Source organism: Lolium rigidum, chromosome 6 (genome assembly GCF_022539505.1).
Source record: "Lolium rigidum isolate FL_2022 chromosome 6, APGP_CSIRO_Lrig_0.1, whole genome shotgun sequence".
NCBI classification, from domain to species: Eukaryota; Viridiplantae; Streptophyta; class Magnoliopsida; order Poales; family Poaceae; genus Lolium; species Lolium rigidum.
The window spans coordinates 219,997,408-220,019,703 of NC_061513.1; the positions used below are offsets into that span (position 1 = coordinate 219,997,408).

The 22,296-nt window shown below is 44.1% G+C and overlaps 1 protein-coding gene across 1 annotated transcript; it reads right to left on the reverse strand.

Moving 5' to 3' along the window:
- Positions 1–17,651: 17,651 nt before the first annotated feature.
- On the reverse strand, positions 17,652–21,344 carry LOC124663774 (probable indole-3-pyruvate monooxygenase YUCCA11). Its single transcript, XM_047201437.1, has 4 exons — positions 20,712–21,344; positions 18,182–18,415; positions 17,972–18,094; positions 17,652–17,905 (listed from the first exon to the last, which is right to left on the reverse strand). Exons 1-4 carry the CDS (start codon positions 21,342–21,344, stop codon positions 17,699–17,701), a joined length of 1,197 nt encoding a protein of 398 aa, XP_047057393.1. The 3' UTR covers positions 17,652–17,698.
- Positions 21,345–22,296: the final 952 nt, after the last annotated feature.

Sequence of the window (22,296 nt, forward strand, 5' to 3'; positions counted from 1 at the left end):
CCGCGCGGCCCTAGCGTGTGGGTCCCCCGTGACGCCTCCTGACCTGTCCTTCCGCCTACTTAAAGCCTTCGTCGCGAAACCCCCAGTACCGAGAGCCACGATACGGAAAACCTTCCAGAGACGCCGCCGCCGCCAATCCCATCTCGGGGGATTCAGGAGATCGCCTCCGGCACCCTGCCGAAGAGGGAATCATCTCCCGGAGGTCTCTTCATCGCCATGATCGCCTCCGGATCGATGTGTGAGTAGTCCACCCCTGGACTATGGGTCCATAGCAGTAGCTAGATGGTTGTCTTCTCCTCATTGTGCTATCATGTTAGATCTTGTGAGCTGCCTATCATGATCAAGATCATCTATTTGTAATGCTACATGTTGTGTTTGTTGGGATCCGATGAATATTGAATACTATGTCAAGTTGATTATCAATCTATCATATATGTTGTTTATGTTCTTGCATGCTCTCTCGTTGCTAGTAGAGGCTGCGGCCAAGTTGATACTTGTGACTCAAAGAGGGAGTATTTATGCTCGATAGAGGGTTCATGCCTCCATTAAATGCAGGACGATGTGACGAAACTTCTAAGGTTGTGGATGTGCTTGTTGCCACTAGGGATAAAACATCGATGCTTTGTCTAAGGATATTTGTGTTGATTACATTACGCACCATACTAAATGCAATTGTACTGTTGTTTGCAACTTAATGCTGGAGGGGTTCGGATGATAACCTCGAAAGTGGACTTTTTAGGCATAGATGCATGCTTTGGATATCGGTCTATGTACTTTGTCGTAATGCCTCGATTAAATCTCATAGTACTCATCATGATATATGTATGTGCATTGTTATGCCTTCTTTATTTGTCAATTGCCCAAGCTGTAATTTGTTCACCCAACATCTGTTTATCTTATGGGAGAGACACCACTAGTGAACTGTGGACCCCGGTCCAATTCTTTACATCCGAAATACAATCTATCGCAATTGTTCTTTACTGTTCTTTGCAAACAATCATCATCATCCACACTATACATCTAATCCTTTGTTTACAGCAAGCCGATGAGATTGACAACCTCACTGTTATGTTGGGGCAAAGTACTTTGATTATGTTGTGCAGGTTCCACGTTGGCGCCGGAATCCCTGGTGTTGCGCCGCACTACACTCCGCCACCAACAACCTTCACGTGTTCCTTGACTCCTACTGGTTCGACAATCTTGGTTTCTTACTGAGGGAAAACTTACTGCTGTGCGCATCACACCTTCCTCTTGGGGTTCCCAACGGACGTGTCGACTACGCGCCATCAAGGCATGTTTTCTGGCGCCGTTGCCGGGGAGATCAAGACGCGCTGCAAGGGGAGTCTCCCACATCCAAACTCTTTACTTTGTTTTTGTCTTGCTTTACTTTACTTTATTTACTACTTTGTTTGCTCTTATATCAAAAACACAAAAAAATTAGTTGCTAGTTTTACTTTATTTACTGTCTTGTTCTCCATATTGAAAGCACAAAAAACAAATTAGTTACTTGCATTTAGTTTATTTAGTTTGCTTTATTTACTACTGCTAAAAATGAGTAAACCTGAAGTTGAAGTTCGTTCGTTTAAGCAACAAGGGGGAGAAAGTTTTAAAGATGCTTGGTATAGAATTAGCGATGCTCATCATAGGTGCATTAAGAAAAACTCCACTATTATACTACTTAGGAATTCTTATGTTGGTATCTCTAGTTGGAATAGGTATGTTCTTGATACTCTTGCGGGAGGTAATTTCCTAGGCACTCCTGCTTTAGAAGCTAGTTGCATTATTGAGAGTCTAGTTGGAATACCACCTGTTAATGAAGCTAAAATTGAAGTCTCTCTTGAAGATGTCATGAAAAAATTGGAGGTCATAGAGAAAAAATTTCCAAGCGTTGACACTAAATTGGGAATATTACTCAATAACACTAATAAACTTGATAAAACTCTAAGTGGAATCAATGAGAGAATTGCCGTTTTAGAAACTTGTGCTACTCATGATAATCGAACCCATAGGATTAGTGAACTTGAAGAAGCTATGGGAACCTTGGGTTCAACTTTTTCTTCTCTTAAGTTTAAGGAGAAAGCTTATGTGGGTAAGGAGCAAAAATTCATGTATGCCTCTAAAGTGCCTAAGCCAAAAAGCTACTATAGGCCTAAAATTGACAAAGCTCTTAGCACCACTACGGATGGGGGAGCATCTAAGATACCTATTGATGTTGATGCTTCATCTCTTGATAATACTTGATTCACACTTTCTGCGCCTAGCTGAAAGGCGTTAAAGAAAGCGCTTATGGGAGACAACCCATTATTTTACTTCTGCACTTTGTTTTATATTTGAGTCTTGGAAGTTGTTAATACTGTAGCAACCTCTCCTTATCTTTATTTTATTGCATTGTTGTGCCAAGTAAAGTCTTTGATAGTAAAGTCAATACTAGATTTGGATTACTGCGCAGGAACAGATTTCTTGCTGTCACGAAGTTGAGCCGCCCCTGCTGTAGAAAATTTATAAAAATCTGCCAATTTACGTGCGTAATCCTCAGATATGTACGCAACTTTCATTCAATTTGGGCATTTTCATCTGAGCAAGTCTGGTGCCTCTAAAAAATTCGTCTTTACGGATTGTTCTGTTTTGACAGATTCTGCCTTTTATTTCGCATTGCCTGTTTTGCTATGTTTGATGGATTTCTTTGTTCCATTAACTTTTAGTAGCTTTGTGCAATGTCCAGAAGTGTTAAGAATGATTAGTTCACCTCTGAATATATTAATTTTTAATTATGCACTAACCCTCTAATGAGATTGTTTTGAGTTTGGTGTGGAGGAAGTTTTCAAGGGTCAAGAGAGGAGGATGATACCATATGATCAAGAAGAGTGAAAAGTCTAAGCTTGGGGATGCCCCCGTGGTTCATCCCTGCATATTTTAAGAAGACTCAAGCATCTAAGCTTGGGGATGCCCAAGGCATCCCTTCTTCATCGACAACTTATCAGGTCACCTCTAGTGAAACTATATTTTTATTCGGTCACATCTTATGTGCTTTACTTGGAGCGTCTGTTTGTTTTTATTTTTGTTTTTGTTTTTGTTTGAATAAAATCGGATCATAGCATTCTTTGTTTGGGAGAGAGACACGCTCCGCTGTTTCGTATGAACACATATGTTCTTAGCTTTATCTTTAATGTTCATTGCGAAATTTGAACTACTTCATTCATTGTTATATGGTTGGAAACGGAAAATGCCGCATGTGGTAAATGGTATAATGTCTTGAATAATGAGATACTTGGCAATTGTTGTGCTCATATAGATCTTGTTTAACCTCTTGCATCATGTACTTTGCACTCATTAATGAAGAACTACATAGAGCTTGTTAAAATTTGGTTTGCATGATTGATCTCTAGAGTCTAGATATTTTCTGGTTAAGGTGTTTGAACAACAAGGAGACAATGTAAAGTCTTATAATACTTACAATATGTTCATATGTGAGCTTTGTCTGCACCTTTTATACTTGAGTTTGCTTACGTAAGGGTACATTGCCCCTATGTGTGGTTTTGGTAATTAATGACAACCCCTATGGACTAATGTTTTCATTGAGTTTATATGAAGGAATATTCCATAGGTACTACTTGCTCTCCATGTGTTGGATTCAAGTATGGATGTCATGAAGATAAAGATATACCTTGTGATTTGGCATCAAGATCATCGGTATGAAGATATATTTGTGAAATGATCAAGAAGAAGAAATGAAGATGGAGTTCTTATGTGGAACTCAATATTAGCCATACTCTATCTCAAGTGAGTATGAGAAGATACAAGGTTGAGTTGGGCAAGTTCAAGATGAGCATCTTGAGTGGATCACATGCTTGAAGCTTGCCGTCCATTTGTGATAGTGGACATGTGAAGATGTGCATCAATGAAGCTTTCCCATCATTGTGTATGGGGGAGCATTTGTGAGTCTTCACAAAGCAACATTGATCAAGTGAGGCATTCCGGCTTGTGTAGAGCTTGAAGAGTTATCATCAAGATCAAGCGGGATGCGCAAGACAAAGGTATGACCTTGATAGGTTTTCCTTTTACCGGTCTCAAGGTGGTTGATGGGAGACCGGATTATAGGATACATAGCCGCACTATTAAGAGGGGCTTTCGGTTGGGTAACTTGATCACATCGTCTTAGGGAGCTCAATCCTTTGCATACTTTGCATATCCATATTGCTTCTTGGTGTTTCTCTGTAGTGAGGTTCTTGAGCTTGTTGCTAGCTTTACAACAAGCCCAAGTTCATCGAAAACGGAATCCGCATGCATCTTCTATTGCGTTTTCGAGTTTGGACGTCTTTACCGTTTCTTGACGGTGGGAGACTCCCTCTCTAAAATCATCTAAAAATGTTATGTGAGGAGTCTCCATATTTCCAGTTTTTGTTGGGGTTCTATTCGTCGTTATCTTTCCAACAAAATTGGTTTCAAGTCAATCGGAGTTCGGGAGCATTAGTTATTAAAGAAAAAGGAAAAAGGAAAAAGAAGAAAAGAATAAAAGAAAAAAAGAGGAAGGGGGCAGCCGGCCGGACCGGCCCAGCCGCCGGCCCACCCGGTCCACGACCGGCCCTGGCACCGGTGCCATCCGGCCGGGATCCAGTGGCCTTTGGCCCATGACCGGCCGCTGGCCCGGTCCACGACCGGCCCGCCCGGCGTCCCCTCCGGCCCGACCGGATCCTCCCCTGGCCCGCACGCTTACGCGCCGCCCACGCGCGGTGGGCGCAGCCGGCTCGCCCCGCCTGGGCCAGACCTCTCCGCGCGGCCCATGCGCCCCGCCCGGCTGGCAGGCCGGCCCGACCGGACTAGGCACCGGCCTCCTCAGCACAATTTCCGGTCGACCGGATGGGCCGCCGGCTGGGGCGATTTTTTAGCCCGATTTGCTTGCTTTTTCCTCTGTCTTTTCCCCCAACGGGTATATTTGCTCCCTAGCTATAAATAGCCCTTTCTTCCACCTTGAGCAACTTAGTTCTTCCCATTCTCTCTCCTCCATTGCTACTATTTGAAGAACTTGCTCTTCCCCTTGAATCCTCCAACCATACTTGCTCATATTTGAGGATTTGAGAGAGGGGATCTAGATCTACTCTTCCACCAAACCAATTCTTCTCTAAGTGAGGGAATCTCTTGGGATCTAGATCTTGGAGTCTTTGGTTGACTTTCCCCTTTGTTCTTCCTCTCCAATCTCATCCTAGCATTCGTTGCTTTGGTGGGATTTGAGTGTGAAGGACTTGAACACCTCCGGTGTTCTTGCTTTGCATCATTGCATAGTGTTGAGCTCTCCACCACGATTTGTTCGAGTGAGAGACCGTGAGCTTGTTACTCTTAGAGGGTGACCTCCTAGTTGGCTTGGTGATTGGTGCTCCGGTGATCTCTTCAAGAAGATTGTGAAGAGGCCCGGGCTTCTCCTTCGTGGAGCTTGTGAAGTGGTTGTGGAGCTTGCCATCTCCGGAGCGGAGGAAAAGCTAACCATAAGGAAAGGGTCATTATCCTTCGTGGATGTGGCTCGGAGAATAGGGTGAGCCTTCGTGGCGCGGGGAATCCTTCGTGGGACCTCCACTCCTCCAAACGTGACGTACCTTGTTGCAAAGCAAGGGAACACGGGAATACATCCTCGTCTCCGCGTGCCTCGGTTATTTCTATACCCGAGCTCTCTTTCCTTGTGATAGCCATCGTGCTTGAAGTACATATATCTTGCTATCACTTGTGCTACATATATCTTGTGCCTATCTTGCTTAGCTCTAGTTGCTATTGTTACACTTAGTTGAGCTTAGCATATTTAGGGTTTGTGCTTGTAAACTAAACGATAGTTTAATTCCGCATTCATGCAAGACAAATCCGCAAGAGTTTGTAATTGCCTATTCACCCCCCCCCCCTCTAGGCGACATCTCGATCTTTCAGCTTCAAACAACCTTGCTAGCCTAGCCTTGTATTGAGAGGAATTCTTCTCGTGCATCCAAATCCTTGAGCCGATAACCATGTCATTTGTGTCCACCATACCTACCCACTACATGGTATTTCTCTGCCATTCCAAAGTATATTACTTGAGTGCTACCTTTAAAATTTTATCCTTTGTCTTTGCAATATAGAGCTCATGTGAAAAATAGCCTAAAAACTATTGTGGTGAAGAATATGTACTTATGTGTCTTATTTCTTAATAAGTAGCTTGTTGAGCGGTAACCATGTTTCTGGGGACGCCATCAACTATTACACCTTTGTTGAATATCATGTGAGTTGCTATGCATGTTCGTCTTGTCTGAAGTAAGGGCGATTTTCATGATCAAATGGTTTGAGTATGCATATTGTTAGAGAAGAACATTGGGCCGCTAACTAAAGCCATGATTCATGGTGGAAGTTTCAGTTTGGACAATTGATCCTCAATCTCTTATGAGAATTTTAACTGTTGTTGAATGCTTATGCATTAAAGAGGAGTCCATTATCTGTTGTCTATGTTGTCCCGGTATGGATGTCTAAGTTGAGAATAATCAAAAGCGAGAAATCCAATGCGAACTTTCTCCTTAGACCTTTGTACAGGCGGCATAGAGGTACCCCTTTGTGACACTTGGTTGAAACATATGCTATGCAATGATAATCCATGTTAATCCAAGCTAATTAGGACAAGGTGCGAGCACTATTGGTATACTATGCATGAGGCTTGCAACTTATAGGATGTTTTATACATAACACATATGCTTTATTACTACCGTTGACAAAATTGTTTCTATGTTTTCAAAATGAAAAGCTCTAGCACAAAAATAGTAATCCATGCTTCCCTCTGCGAAGGGCCAATATTCTACTTTATTGTTGAGTCGGTTTACCTACTTCTTTCTATCTTAGAAGCAAACACTTGTATCAACTGTGTGCATTGATTCTTACATGTTTACCTATTGCACTTGTTATATTACTTTGTGTTGACAATTATCCATGAGATATACATGTTGAAGTTGAAAGCAACCACTGAAACTTATATCTTCCTTTGTGTTGCTTCAATGCCTTTACTTTGAATTTATTGCTTTATGAGTAACTCTTATGCAAGTCTTATTGATGCTTGTCTTGAAAGTATTATTCATGAAAAATCTTTGCTATATGATTCATTTGTTTACTCATTATCTTCATCATTGCTTTGAATCGCTGCATTCATCTCATATGCTTTACAATAGTATGATCAAGATTATGATAGCATGTCACTTCAGAAATTATCTTTGTTATCGTTTACCTACTCGAGGGCGAGTAGGAACTAAGCTTGGGGATGCTTGATACGTCTCAAACGTATCTATAATTTCTTATGTTCCCTGCTACTTTTATGATGATACTCACATGTTTTATACACATTATATGTCATTATTATGCATTTTCCGGCACTAACCTATTGACGAGATGCCGAAGAGCCGATTGCTTGTTTTCTCGTTGTTTTTGGTTTCAGAAATCCTAGTAAGGAAATATTCTCGGAATTGGACGAAATCAACGCCCAGGGGCTTATTTTTCCACGAAGCTTCCAGAAGACCGGAAGAGATACGAAGTGGGGCCACGGGGCGCTGCCACACTAGGGCGGCGCGGCCTAGAGGGGGCCCGCGCGGCCCTAGCGTGTGGGTCCCCCGTGACGCCTCCTGACCTGCCCTTCCGCCTACTTAAAGCCTTCGTCGCAAAACCCCCAGTACCGAGAGCCACGATACGGAAAACCTTCCAGAGACGCCGCCGCCGCCAATCCCATCACAGGGGATTCAGGAGATCGCCTCCGGCACCCTGCCGGAGAGGGGAATCATCTCATGGAGGTCTCTTCATCGCCATGATCGCCTCCGGATCGATGTGTGAGTAGTCCACCCCTGGACTATGGGTCCATAGCAGTAGCTAGATGGTTGTCTTCTCCTCATTGTGCTATCATGTTAGATCTTGTGAGCTGCCTATCATGATCAAGATCGTCTATTTGTAATGCTACATGTTGTGTTTGTTGGGATCCGATGAATATTGAATACTATGTCAAGTTGATTATCAATCTATCATATATGTTGTTTATGTTCTTGCATGCTCTCCGTTGCTAGTAGAGGCTCTGGCCAAGTTGATACTTGTGACTCCAAGAGGGAGTATTTATGCTCGATAGTGGGTTCATGCCTCCATTAAATGCGGGACGAGTGACGAAAAGTTCTAAGGTTGTGGATGTGTCTGTTGCCACCAGGGATAAAACATCGATGCTTTGTCTAAGGATATTTGTGTTGATTACATTACGCACCATACTTAATGCAATTGTCTCGTTGTTTGCAACTTAATACTTGGAGGGGTTCGGATGATAACCTGAAAGTGGACTTTTTAGGCATAGATGCATGCTTTGGATAGCGGTCTATGTACTTTGTCGTAATGCCCTGATTAAATCTCATAGTACTCATCATGATATATGTATGTGCATTGTTATGCCTTCTTTATTTGTCAATTGTCCAACTGTAATTTGTTCACCCAACATCTGTTTATCTTATGGGAGAGACACCACTAGTGAACTGTGGACCCCGGTCCAATTCTTTACATCTTAAATACAATCTACTGCAATTGTTCTTTACTGTTCTTCGCAAACAATCATCATCCACACTATACATATAATCCTTTGTTTACAGCAAGCCGGTGAGATTGACAACCTCACTGTTACGTTGGGGCAAAGTACTTTGATTGTGTTGTGCAGGTTCCACGTTGGCGCCGGAATCCCCGGTGTTGCGCCGCACTACACTCTGCCACCAACAACCTTCACGTGTTCCTTGACTCCTACTGGTTCGATAACCTTGGTTTCTTACTGAGGGAAAACTTACTGCTGTGCGCATCACACCTTCCTCTTGGGGTTCCCAACGGACGTGTCGACTACGCGCCATCAGGCGGCGCTGCGGAACTTTTCGTGGAATATGACTTCACTTTTTAGGGTTTTCGCATCTGGGGCAATATATAGGCGAAGGGGCGATGTCGGTGGAGTCCCGAGGTGGGCTCCCCACCTGGCGGCGCGGCAGAGGGGTGGGCCGCGCCCCCTATGGTGTGGCCAGCTCGTGGCCCCCCTTCGTCTCTCCTTCGGACTCCGTGAAGCTTCTGGAAAAATAGGGACGTGGCCTTTTGTTTCGCGCAATTCCGAGAATATTTCATGTGTAGAATTTCTGAAACCAAAAACAGCAGAAAACAGGAACTGGCGCTTCGGCATCTTGTTAATAGGTTAGTCCCGTAAAATGCATAAAAACATTATAAAGCATGAGTAAAACATGTAGGTATTGTCATAAAACTAGCATGGAACATAAGAAATTATAGATACGTTGGAGACGTATCACCCACACGCGCCGTCCGACTCTTAGCGCTGTCATGTATACGCTTCCTTGGCATGCCGGCAATGGGTGGTCGCCCAAAACCTTTCCCTTACTTCGCCTATTCCATGAGTCAAACTACCTAGGGAACTCCGTCATCGTAGGTAGCCATTCTCCAAGGCGGTCACGGTCATTGTATGCAGGGGATCCAGTTCAATGCCTCCAGCATCCTTCACCCTATCCACGCCTCGTATGATGCACCTTTGAAAACCTTTTCCACGCCTTCGCCATGCAGAATGCCAAATGGAACTCGCAATCTAATTGACTCGTGGGTAAGCTAGGAAAGTTTGGGCCAAGGGGTTCCCATGGGCCCCGTGTGGCTGTACGCTCAGTCTTGGTTCCGAAGGCGAGAATGTCAGGTCCTATTACCGGCGAGAACGAGTCAAATCACCACATCCCCATGCGGCAGACCATCCAAGCCTTTTAGCATGTTTAATTATCATCACTGATCTTACCACGTCATCCAGCCATAATAGGTTCAATCGCAGCTCTGATTCATCAACCGGATGGATCAGAATTCGTCAAGTAAGCATGTCTAAGCATATTCGGTACAACGGCTCTAGCGATGCACACGAGCTCAAACCTAGTCTTGCTAGGAGCAGTGTATCAAAGTATTTTAGGCTACAAGGATGATAAATGCAACACATAGGATAACTATACATGCCGATAAAACATATTGGAATCGTATGCGATATGAAGGAACAGGAAGTAAAAGCATTTCAAAACCATATATGAACCAGGCTAGGGCTTTCCTTTGTTCCTGACAAACCAAAGTGGATCTTCGAAAATCCGATGCTTGACTTGTTCGTCGATGGACAGTTATTGAGTTGCGTCATTGGCGATCTTCATCGTCTCAGGCACTTGCTCTATCGATCGCGAAGAAGCAAACACCAAAAGCTAGAACAACAATCAACACATGGCATTGATGCAATGCGCATACAAGGATGATGACATGACATGTTAAACGTATTGAACTAACCGTAAGACATGATCATCAATTTAACTGGGATTCGATGGAACTAGGGTTAGCAGTTCCGACGACCTCAGAGGGGTACAATTAGTTCTTCTAAAACAACTAGGGTTCAATTTTTTTTTATCAATGCATGATTTTGTAACCAAAATTTAGATCTCATTTTTCTGAAGATTTTGATATATTATATATTTTTTATTTAAAATGAATAAGTTATGAATTTTACAAGTTTTATTCATTTTAAATCATTTCTAAAAATTCCTGGAAATTAATAAAAACCTGACAGTCCTGGACCCACATGTCATGCTTTTAATATTTTTCTAATTATTTATGAAAATAATAAAATCCTGACAAGGGGCCCCACCTGTCATAATATTTTATTTACCAAACTGAATTTCAAAAAATATTTAAAGAAAAAAGAAAAGCCTGTGGGGCCCACTGGTGGCCGGCGCGCAAGTGACCATAGCGCGGTGGCGCTAGGGCGCTCTCCTGCACGCGCGGAGTGGCGTGTTGGAAGGAGGAGGCCGAGGCGAGCAAGAAGGTGGCGGCGCCGTGACCATTTGGTCGTCGAAGCATGGCCGACGACGAGTTGCTGCGGCGGCCGGGGTGGGCACGTGACGCGGCGACGATGCAGGGGGATAGGGAGGAAGAGTAGGGGCTCGGGGTGGTAGCCCTGCTTACCAGCAACGCGGGTAGGTGGTCGGGGAGGTCGGGGAAGGCTTGCCGGCGATGAGGCGCTCGATGGAGGCTCCGCCGACTGTGGGGAAGAAGGGCTCGATTGGCCTGATTGGGGCTTTCCCGAGAGGATCGCATTGGCGAGGACAACGAGCAAGACGAGGCGGTCCCGACGGAGGTCTTGCCAGAGCTCGGGGAGGCCGGCAACAGCGGCGCTAGGCGGTGGCCGGACCTACGGTTTCGGGCGCGCTGAATAGAGCCAAAGAGAGGGGAAGAAGAGAGTGGCATGCTAGGGTTGCTTGGCGGCGGCGCGGGGCCCTTATAGGCCGCCGGGGGTCGCGGCGAGCATCTCCATGCGGCCGTAGATCAAGCGGCCGACGAGCTGCCAGCGAGGAGCTTGGAGGCACGGGGAAGAAATGCCTTTTTGCGCAAAACACCCTGGGGTTTGGTTGGGCTGGGTTTGGGCTACTGTTGGAGCGGCCTGTTGGGCTGCTGGCGCGGAAGAGGGAGAGAGAGGGGTTGGGCTGCGGCCCAAACCAGAGGAGATTCCTCTCCTCTTTTTCGAAATATTGTTTCAAATTTTTTTACAAACTCTTTTTTGCATTTTGAAATATGCTTTGAAACTTCAAACTTCCCTGAAACTTTTCAAAATAACAATGGACTTCTTGACATATTGCAGAAGTGCCACATATTTTAGTTTACAAAATTTTGGAACACTTTGAGCATTTGAAAGAGAGGGAGATTCAAACCAACATTAGGGTTTTCAAATATTTCCTTTTTGTGCAATTTTTGTTAGGAAATTATCATGATGCAAGTGATACACAAAGAAACCCTAATCTAGGTTTAGCAAAACAGGGATGTTATAGAGGGTTCACCTCATGATTGTCACTTGCTTGCTACATTCTTCACAACTAGATCCTAGGTTGGGGCTAGGATGATTTCTTCCAAGAGGTTGTCACTTTTGATTAAGTAGAGACTGACCATGGTGCGGAGGCAGGTGACAATGAAGCCTGGAAGGAGAAGAGGCAAGAGTGGGAAAACGCAATGTGGGAAGCCAGAGGCAACACCACCATTTGAGAAAGAGAAGAAGAAGTGAAGAAGTAGAACCCCCTTTGATCCCCTATTTCTTGAACCCCAATTTGATCCATGTATGTTGAACTACCCCATGATGATAACCTACCATTCATAGTAGCTAGGGAGCATCGTTATGAACAACCATTCATACTAGCTAGGGCGGATTTTGTGAACTGATAGCTTCGTAAGTCTGCAACTGTCATGAACTAAGATTTATGTGTCTTGGGAGGTGATAGTATGGTAAGGCTACCAGTTGTAGAGAAGAGGTGACCTTAGACATGAAAATCTGAAGAAAACCATCCAGCCCGACCTACCAAACAACATGCCAATTTCGACCAGTGGCTCGTTCCGAACGCGCAGGTGCCCTTGCACCACTGCGCCAGTAAGCCACGAATCGGGCCCAGGCCACCAAACATGCCCCTATTCATCACTCCTTAGGGCATCTCCAACGGGGCGACCCATCCCGCGCCCGCGCGTCCGGATGGGCCGAACCGGACAAAAACACGGCCCAACGCGCAGACGCAAACTAAAAACGGACCGCTCCCGCGTCCGGGACGACCCAAAGCCAGCGCAAATTTGGGCGGACTTTGCGTCTCCCCGGACGGTATCGCGTGGCTCTGGACGTCCGTTTATATCCGCCCGACCCCACATTTTCTCTCTCCTCTATCTTCTCTTTTCCATGGAGATGGCCGGAATTGCCACCGGATTTTGGCTGGCCTGGCCAACTGCCGCTTGCTGCACTAGGGACGACTGGGCAGGGCGGAGCTAGCGGGGAAGGGCGGAGAACGCCGGGGCTGGAGCTCTCCTCGACGCAACTAGTACTAGTACTAGTACTATTTGGAAGCAAAAAGAGGACAGCAGCGTTGGGGTACGCGACCCAAACGGACAACCGGATGTCCTCCTGTTTCGAGCCTACCCAAACGGACAAAAAAGATGAAAAAGTATGTCCGTTTAGGGTCGTAGCGTTGGAGATGCCCTTAGCGAGCGTTTCGTACAGCACGCGGACATTTTCTGTTGCTTTTGGCTGGCGCATTAATTCCTCCCCTTACTTAAAACAGTATCTAATTTCTCTATTTTCGTACACCATCCTAGCACTAGTCCATTGGTTGCAGCTTCGCTCAACTGTGGCATAGACCAGAGTTCGAACCATGTGTTCCATGAGTTCAACAATTTTAAATTTGAACAAATTTTGAAACTAAGCAAACTTTAAATTTAAAATTTATGAAAATGAGAAAAATTTAAATTTGTACAAAAAATGAAAATCTGAAGAAAACTCAGAAACAAACAAACAAAACCAGATAGCCGAGAAGAAAACCAAAAAACCTAACCAGATACTCGGTTAGCAAAAAACGAAAAACAACGACACTCATGAGTCGCATCACTAATGTTCCACTAGTTGCAGCAGTTTTTCGAATTTGAAGAAAATCCGAACCTGATTTTTTTCAAAATTAACCAAAATTATAATTTGAACAAATTCTTACGTGATTTTTTTTGAATCCGAACAAATTTCAAAACTAAGCAAAATTTAAATTTGAACAAATTTTTAAAGTAAGCAAAATTTCAAATTGAACAAATTTTGAAACTGGGAAAATTTGAATTTGTAAAATTTCGAAAATGAGCAACATTTAAATTTGAACATAAAAGTGAAATCTGAAGCAAACTCAGAAGGAAACAAACAAAACCAGATAACCGAGAAGAAATCCGGAAAAACCTAACCACGTACGCGGCAAGCAAAAAAACGAAAAAGAACGACACTAATGAGCCGCGGCCCAAAATCGTTGTGGAGCCTAACACACATTGTTGGGCGATAAATAGGTTTTACCTATTCTCTAGCGATCCATGCATAGCTCCTCGTCCACCGATCAAAGATAAGTAAGAGGATGCTTTCCTTAAGAAAAATCACGAGGATGCTTTCTCTACACACAGGTACGCCTCTTTTCCTCTTTTTTCTTCCAAATTTCCTTGGTACCATTTTTTCTTTCTATTTCTTTTTTATCAGTTTAAATTTAATTTTCTTTTTTGATTTTACCTTTTTTCTATTTAGTGGAAAAGATTGCTTTTCTATAGCTTTATAGGCGTTATTTTTTTAATATATAGTGGGACGTTTCGTTTAATTTTTCTTTTTTTACTTTCATATCGTTCTATATTAAGATATGTTTCTTTTTTATTTCATGCTTTTTTATTTAGTCAAATATTTCTTTCATTTAAATTTTTTTACGAGTGCTAAATATTATCCCACATAATCTAGAATTACATTTTGGCTTGTTACCCATTTTACTCGTAGTACGATTAAAACTTAGTTTTGCTTTCATAAACTTGTGCTCTTGTTGTACCGAAATTTATTCCCTTGTGGTCATAAACTTATTATCACTTTTTTGTTTCGTTTGACCAGAAATTCTTGCTCCGCAATTATTGTGTTTTGTTCCTCTCACACGATATTATTTTTGTTTCCTGAGTCGACGAGATATGTTCCCCATAAATGATGTTCTTAATCCCGAAGTAGACAAGATTTGTTCCCCGGACGCGATATTCTTGCTCGCCGAGTAGACATGATTTGTTCCTCTAACGTGATATTCTTGTTCCTCGAGTAGATGAGATTTGTTCCTCGGGCACAATATTCTTGTTCCCTAAGTAGATGTGAGTTGTTCCCCTGATGCGATAATCTTGATTCCCGAGTATACAATATTTGTTCCTCGTATGAGATATTCTTGTTCCCCGAGTAGATGAGATTTGTTCCTCGTACGCGATATTCTTGTCCCCGAGTAGGCGAGATTTTTTCTCATACGTGATATTCTTGTTTTCATAGTAGACGATATTTGTTCCTCGGAAGTGATATTCTTGTTCCCCATATAGACGTGATTTGTTACTCGAACGCGATAATCTTGTTCCTAAGTAGACGAGATTTATTCCTGGGACGAGATATTCATGTTCCCTAAGTAACGAGATTTGTTACTCGGATATGTTACTCTTGTTCCCTGCGTAGATGTGATTTTTTATTCGGACGGGATATTCTTGTTTCCCGAGTAGACGAGATTTGTTCCTATGATGCAATATTCTTCTTCTTGGAGTAGTACGGATTTGTTCCTTGGGCGAGATAGTTTTGTTCCCTAGTAGACGAGATTTATTACTCGGATGCGATATTCTTGTTCCCAACGTAATCGGGATTTGTTCCTCGTACGAGATATTCTTTTCTCCCGAGTAAACGAGATTTGTTCCTCATACGTGACATTTTTGTTCCCAAAGTAATCAGGATTTCTTCCTGGGACGAGATATTCTTGGTCCGTGAGTAGACGAGATTTGTTCCTCGGACACGATAATCTTGTTCCCCAAGTAGAAGGGATTTATTCCTCGGACGAGATATTTTTGTTCCTCGAATAGACGATATTTGTTCCTCGGATGCAATAATCTTGTTCGCTGAGTAGACGAGATTTGTTTCTCGGAAAAGATATTCTTGTTCCTCGAGTAACAAGATTTATTCCTTGGATGCAATAATATATTTCCCTGATGGTTTATATGCCTCACAAATCTGGTCTCTATTCCATTTCTCTCACCTATCGATATGCTTTCTCAAGCAAATCTGGTTGCCGCTGCCAGAAAGCACTTGCCCTCGCAGCCAAGGCGCCTAAAGCTCCCAAACCGTCATCAAAGACGGAGGTGGCGAAGCTAGGAACCATGCGGCCCTCGGAGCCTCCGCAACGTCGCACGTAGAGGAGGTGTAGAGAACCCGTGCGGTCCTCCGCCTTTGGTGGCCGGGCGCCGCCACCACCGTGGCTAGCACTAGTAGGAAATAGGTTATCCATGAGCCACCAAAATGGAATTTTGTGGCGCATATGGGATGTGGCACAGAATTCTCGCCACTAAATTTTCTTTCCGTGACGCATATCTATATGTGCCACAGAATTCTCACATTTTTGTAGCACATCTACGCAATATGCGTCACAGATTTCTCAAAAAATAAAAAAATTAAATAATTAAATAATTTGGAAAACCCAAAATATTTGAATTATTTACCATCAAATCACAGATGACTTCCCACTAGGTCACGCATCCTCAAACTGCTCCAACCTAAGCACACTTTACATTTGAGTTCTATTTGATTGAGCTACCTTTGTGCTACTAAATTCTTATCGATATTAGTATCATATCAACCCTCTTAAGACTTGTCTGTGTATATGTGTGTAGTTTATGTGTGGTATGTGTGTATATCTATGTGTGTTTTAAAATTTCTCAAAAATAATTTTTTTTAACATTTTCAGAAAATAATTCAAAAATTTAATAAACGAGAAAATTTACAAATTTCAGAAAAATGTAAATAATTAAAATAATTTTTTGAGAAAATCTAAATTCTTAGAAATCTCAAAGAAAATAAATTTTCGAAAAAAATATATTTAAAGTTCAAAAAATGGAAAAGAATCTAAAAAGTTCTAAAATTTCAAAAAAAAACTAAAATTTGAAAATAATCATTTCAAAAAATATCTATAAAATAAAAAAACTAAATTTTGTAATTTAAAAAATAACTAATTTAAAAAATAAAAAATCCTAAAATTTTTAAAATTGAAAAGATTCTTAAATTTCAAAATAAACCTAAAAGTTTTAAAAATCTAGAATTTAAAAATGCAAAAATAATAATTTTATGGTGCATATAGCAATATGCGCTACAGAAATGTGTATTTTTGTAGCGCATATCAATATGCGCCACAGAATTGTGCATTTATGTGGCGCATTTGGCAATATGCGCCCCATAATTGTGTATTTCTTTGGCGCATAATTCCAATAATTTTGTGGAGCATGTTTCTTTATGCGCCACAGAAATATTTTTATTTTGTGAGCACGCCTTTTTTAATGCGTCACATAATCCTTTTCTATGTATAATCGTTTTTCTAGTAGTGAGGGACGCAGTGAATTTGGGCCTTTTCTTTCTACTAGGGTTTGGGATGTTATAAAAGCGACAAGCAAATAACGAAGAACGAGAAAGGAAAACGCAGCGGAGACACGAGATTTAACGTGGAAAATCCCTTCCAACACAGAAGGGGAAAAAACCACGGACGCCAGCCAGTAAAACTTCACTATATCGGAGAGTGTTTACAAACATCGTGGGTTATTTTATATTCTGGTTAACCCTAGCCGGCGGCTTACAAGATGTATTTATAGACGGTGCCAACGATCTTACCGCGGGGGGGGGGGGCTGCCGGCACCCGCACCCCCCTTCGCATGCGTCCCTGCACGACGTATGGGCTAACTTCAGACTCCGCTACGCTTCGGTCCAAGCCTACCAGCGATGAGCCTCGCTCCGATCATCAGAAGTTAGCCTCTTTTTAGTATATGAATTTTGATCACAATACAACATGGGATTTTGATCACAATACAGCATGGGCTCTCTGGAGTCGCCCCGCGCCAAAGCGACCTGGGGGGAGAAAGGGGGACAGCTTGGTCGTTTCCTGAACTAGCTAGGAACAAGAGCACGCAAACAAAGTAACAAACAGAAGGATATAACGACATTATTATTGCAGGTTAAACTCAACTCAAACTCATAGACAAGCTAATTTGAGTCTGATAATCACAGTACAGCTAGTTAGCTAGCTAGCCATTGCTACACTGGCGCGTGCATGGATGGATCTGCCGCTCTAGAAGAGCAACCAATTAATCAATTGCTCTTCTCATGGCCGTTATCAGGTTGGGTCTGCTGCTTCTTCTTGCTACTGATGTCCTCGGCGATGAACTCGGCGTCCTCGCAGCTCCCGTAGAGGCCCCTCCTCACCATCCCCGCGCAGTAGAGGCCGTTCTTCCCCTTCCAGTGTCCCGGGAAGCTCCGCCGCGCCATCCCGTCCTCGCCGATCAGCTCATCGTCGCTCTGAAACAAAATGACATGTCATGGACTTTGCGCGTGCTATGTACGTAAGCTGCTGATCTTACTTACCTTGAGCCACTGCTTGGTTGTGCTCCGGTAGCCGGTGGCGAAGACGATGGCGTCGAACGGGCGCCGCTTGCCGTCGGTGAACTCCACGACGTTGCCTTGCACGCTCCTCATCTCCGGCAGGACCTGCAAACACGCACGATCGAGATCGTTTAATATGTCCTTAATTTGGATTATCTAAGCAGCTTGCGCTGTCCAAGGAGCAAAATTGACCTGGATCTCGCCGGTCCTGATCTTGGCGTAGGTGCCGACGTCGACGACGGGGTAGGCAGGGGTGGTAATCTTCATGGTGAAAGGCCCAATGGCCGGGCGCCTGAGGCCGTAGCGGGAGGTGTCCCCGAACACTAGGTGGCACATGAGCAGCACGATCCGGTCGATCAGCCACAACGGGAGGTACATGTACAGCGTCATCGCCACGTTCCAGATCTCCTTGGTCACCAGGTGAAGCTGCATCCAATCAGCCAAATTATTTTTTTGAACTTAGTAACATGATAAAAAAAATATATGAATTGGATGGAGTATTTAGCAGCTGTGTTCTCTTCTTCTTAATCGTCAAGGCCAATAGTATTGGACGATTAATTGAGGAAAATCAAATTAATGACTGTCGATCCATCGTTTCATGTCCATCCGGAAATGGACATGGCAGCTTGCATGTGTGTGGTAGACTAGCCATGGGTGGTAGGTAATACCACGTGACACGTTCCGAACATGGCCAAACGTTACGGTTTGCAAACACAAATGACCAACAACCCTCATGTGATATAAAGAATCTTCATGAACAGGATTCCTTTTTTCGAAAAGTGGAATCAAAGCCCGGGCCTATACAAACCATGAGCAAGAATGCAGGATCGTATGTTGCTATCACTCTCCGACAGATAACCTCACTACAATTGCGGTTGCTGATTACGGAGTACCAAATATTACCTACTCGCTCTCTACTCGTGAGTAAGGTGGCAAGTGAGATCCCACTTAAATCTTAGGTATAGTGCATTCTGTCATTTTTTATGGAAATTTTGAGATAAAAAATTCTCTACAGAAATGATAAAATAAACTATAAGTGGTAATTAAGCGGGATCTCAGTTGCATCTCTGCTTGAGATAACGAGATGTGGGATTCATTATGGCTATGGAGGAACATGCGAAAGGATCCAAGAATCAATCAATTAGTTAAGCAGGAAGTGGATCCAAGGATCAAGCTGTATATATACTGTATATGCTACGTGACGTCCATCCAACTGTCCGAATTCAGTGACACTGACAGTTCTGCAGTCCAGCTGGCTTATTCCTTCGGGTGGACTCGTGGTCGTCCCATATATGCATCGATCGCGCGACCGGGTCAAGGCTCAAATGTGCCGGCGACAAGCCTGCTATGTGCATGCACCCTCGCAGCTGCACCCAGTGGATTGTGAACATTCCTACTAGTTAATCAGGTCCTGTCGTGTGGCCAGCGCGGCGGATCTTGGATAAAAATAGAGAGGGTGGGCTTAAAGAACTAAATACACATGTTTACTTCCGGTATATGCAACACGCATTAGATGCGTCTAGCAGCTTGAACTTAATACACAATATATACCTCCGTTTTTAAAAAAAATTTGTCTAGATTCGTATGTATTTAGACACGTTTTAGTATGTATATATATGCGAATTTTAAGAAAATCACGACATTTATTTCAGAACGAGGGGGATTCAGTTTCAGCATATTTGCTTCCCTTGCTACAAGAACTTCTAAACTTTCTGTACCACATATGGCCGAGACACACATATCAGCTGATGAACTTTTGGTGAAATACCATGGTAGGATCGAGCCTATCCAAGCCTAGAATTCGCCTCTGATCATGGCGAAAAGACAAGTAAGACCATCCAATAAGCTGAAAATTGACATGCATGGTAGGATTAAGTAAAGAGAAGAGAGCGAGCTGTTTTATCGTCTACTTGCATAAGGATATTGAGAAAGTTCACAAATAGATCATCCACTACTTGCAAGGATGCCTGCTATCTGCATGTAATCCCTAGCAACTATCATGTGGTGAATGGTAAACATTCTTAATTAATCAGGTCCTGTCGTGGCCAGCGGCGAATTAATCTTGGATCAAAATGGAGGATGGGCTCAACGAACTAAATGATACACATATGCATCATGCATTAGATATTTAGATGCGTCTAGCTTGAGACTAACACTTATTTTCTTCCCTGACTACAAGAACATCAAGCTTTCACCATCACATATGGCCTAGACAACCATATATTTGATGATTTTTTGTGAAAAAATAACAGGTAGGTTCGAGCGTATCGAAGCCTAGCTAGATTTCGCCCCTAGCCGTCGTGAGAGACAAGTAGGGCCATCCAGTAAGCTAAAAACTACTAACATGGTAGCTAGGATTAATAAAATAGCAGAGAGCGAGCCAACCGTTTCATCGGCTACTTGCATAAGGATATTCAGAAAGTTCACAACTAGTAGATACAGCTGCTACACGTGGTTAGGTAAATGAAGGGCTGAGATGAAGTAGAAAGCAGAGGTTAGAAGATTCATGCATGCACTAGCTAGATGGTCAGGCGGATCCGTCCAACTCTAGTCAACTCGTCGTACATGCAAATTTGGATCACACGAACCATATGCACACCTGGAGATCCCATTTGTCTATGATGCGTGGGACCAGTGCGCGTGTGAGTAGTACGTTGCCAAATCACAATGAATGCCCGTTTTAGGAAGCTCGTAAATGAGTACTACTGTAACGTAAGCTAACCTCACTGCGGACGATGATGGAGGTGGCTGCCCCGGCGACGGCGAGGTCGTAGGCGATCTCCATCCCGGAGTTCCCTGATCCGACGACGAGCACGGCCTTCCCCTCCATCCCTTTCCCCGTGCGGTACTCGCACGCGTGCAGCACCTTCCCGGGGAACCCGTCGAGTCCGGGCACCTCCGGCACCACCTTCTCATCGTTCTCCCCGGCGGCGGCCACCAGGTGCTTCGCCGCGTAGCGCTCGACCTTCCCCGTGGCGCGGTCGAGCGCCTCGACGACCCACTCCCCGCGCGCCTCGTCGAAGCGCGCCTCCCGGACCTCGCGGCCGAGTCGGGTGCGGACGCCGAACCGAGCCGCGTAGCCGTCGAGGTAGCGCACGAAGTCGTCGCGCGGGAGGTAGGTGGGCGCCGCGGCGTCGTGCGGCAAGTGCGGCAGCGCGCAGTGCTGCTTGGCGAGGTGGAGGCGGACGCGGTCGTAGGTGCGGTTCCGCCACAGCGACCCCACGCAGCCGTCGCGCTCCAGGACGAGGCTGCGCACCCCGCGCAGCGACAGGCACGCCGCCGCCGCCAGGCCCGACGGGCCCGCCCCCACGATGATCACCTCCTCCTGCTCCTGCTCCGCCGCCTGCTGCGCCATTCGATCGCGTCTCCACGGAACTCTCAATCGGGGTGGCGATGTGTGCGTGAGGGCGCTCGTGAAGAGAGAGGCAGAGGGGGAGCAGCGAGGAGTAGAAGCGAAGCGATGGACTTTTCCGGGCGTTTTATAAGGAGTAGGTTGAGTTGGTGGTAGTAGGGAGGGTGGAGTGGCGTGGAAGGGTCTGAGCGGCGGTGCCGGGGCCCGGCAACAGAGAGAGAGAGCTGGATCTTACGGTGGGCTCCAAATTTTCTAGCTGGAGTCCATCTCAGCGTTTGGAATTTGTGGTACACGTGCCATGGAAGATAGGCAAACTGCTGCACCTGAGGTAGGTGCAGACTCGAGAGACAGGACAAACATGTTTAATGTACAGATTTCATGGAGTATACTATACTGTATATGGCGATATGCTCTGTTACCAGTGTGGATTTTCTGGCGGAACAGGTTTCTACCGGTCCCAATCTGCGGAACAGTGGCCTCGCGATTCATGCGAATATTTTATCAGTTTGGTGTCTATTTTATTGCGATATGATATATATGTAATATTTTTTGGATATGAAAGAAACTGTATTTAAATCTTGTTATTTCAACCATATTATACATATATTTCAAACATATTTAAATTATTTAGTTGTTTTTCATTTAAATTACGGCGAATCCTGGTTTATATAACAAAATTATGAGATTTTATATTTTTTTTATTTAGGTTCCAAATATTGTCATGTGGAGATGATACACACTAAATGTGGGCCTAACACGAATCACGAGAAAATAAAGGGTGGATGGATGTCCGGTAGGAACCGGCTCCGTTAAACCAAACAAACAAAAAACATACACACCTCCTACCTAGGCTAATATACGCAAGTTCTAGGCTAAGGACATCTCCAGCGAGCGGGTATATCCATGAGATCTTAACCTGTCCGGTCAGCAAACAGACGGACTAGTCGGGTATGCT

Coding starts and splice junctions, on each gene's coding strand:
- LOC124663774 (XM_047201437.1), bottom strand. CDS start 21,344: ATGGCGCAGCAGGCGGCGGAGCAGGAGCAGGAGGAGGTGATCATCGTG. Junction 18,416..20,711: donor CCATCATCGTCCGCAGTGAG/GTTAGCTTACGT, acceptor GATTGGATGCAG/CTTCACCTGGTGACCAAGGA. Junction 18,095..18,181: donor TCAGGACCGGCGAGATCCAG/GTCAATTTTGCT, acceptor GCGTGTTTGCAG/GTCCTGCCGGAGATGAGGAG.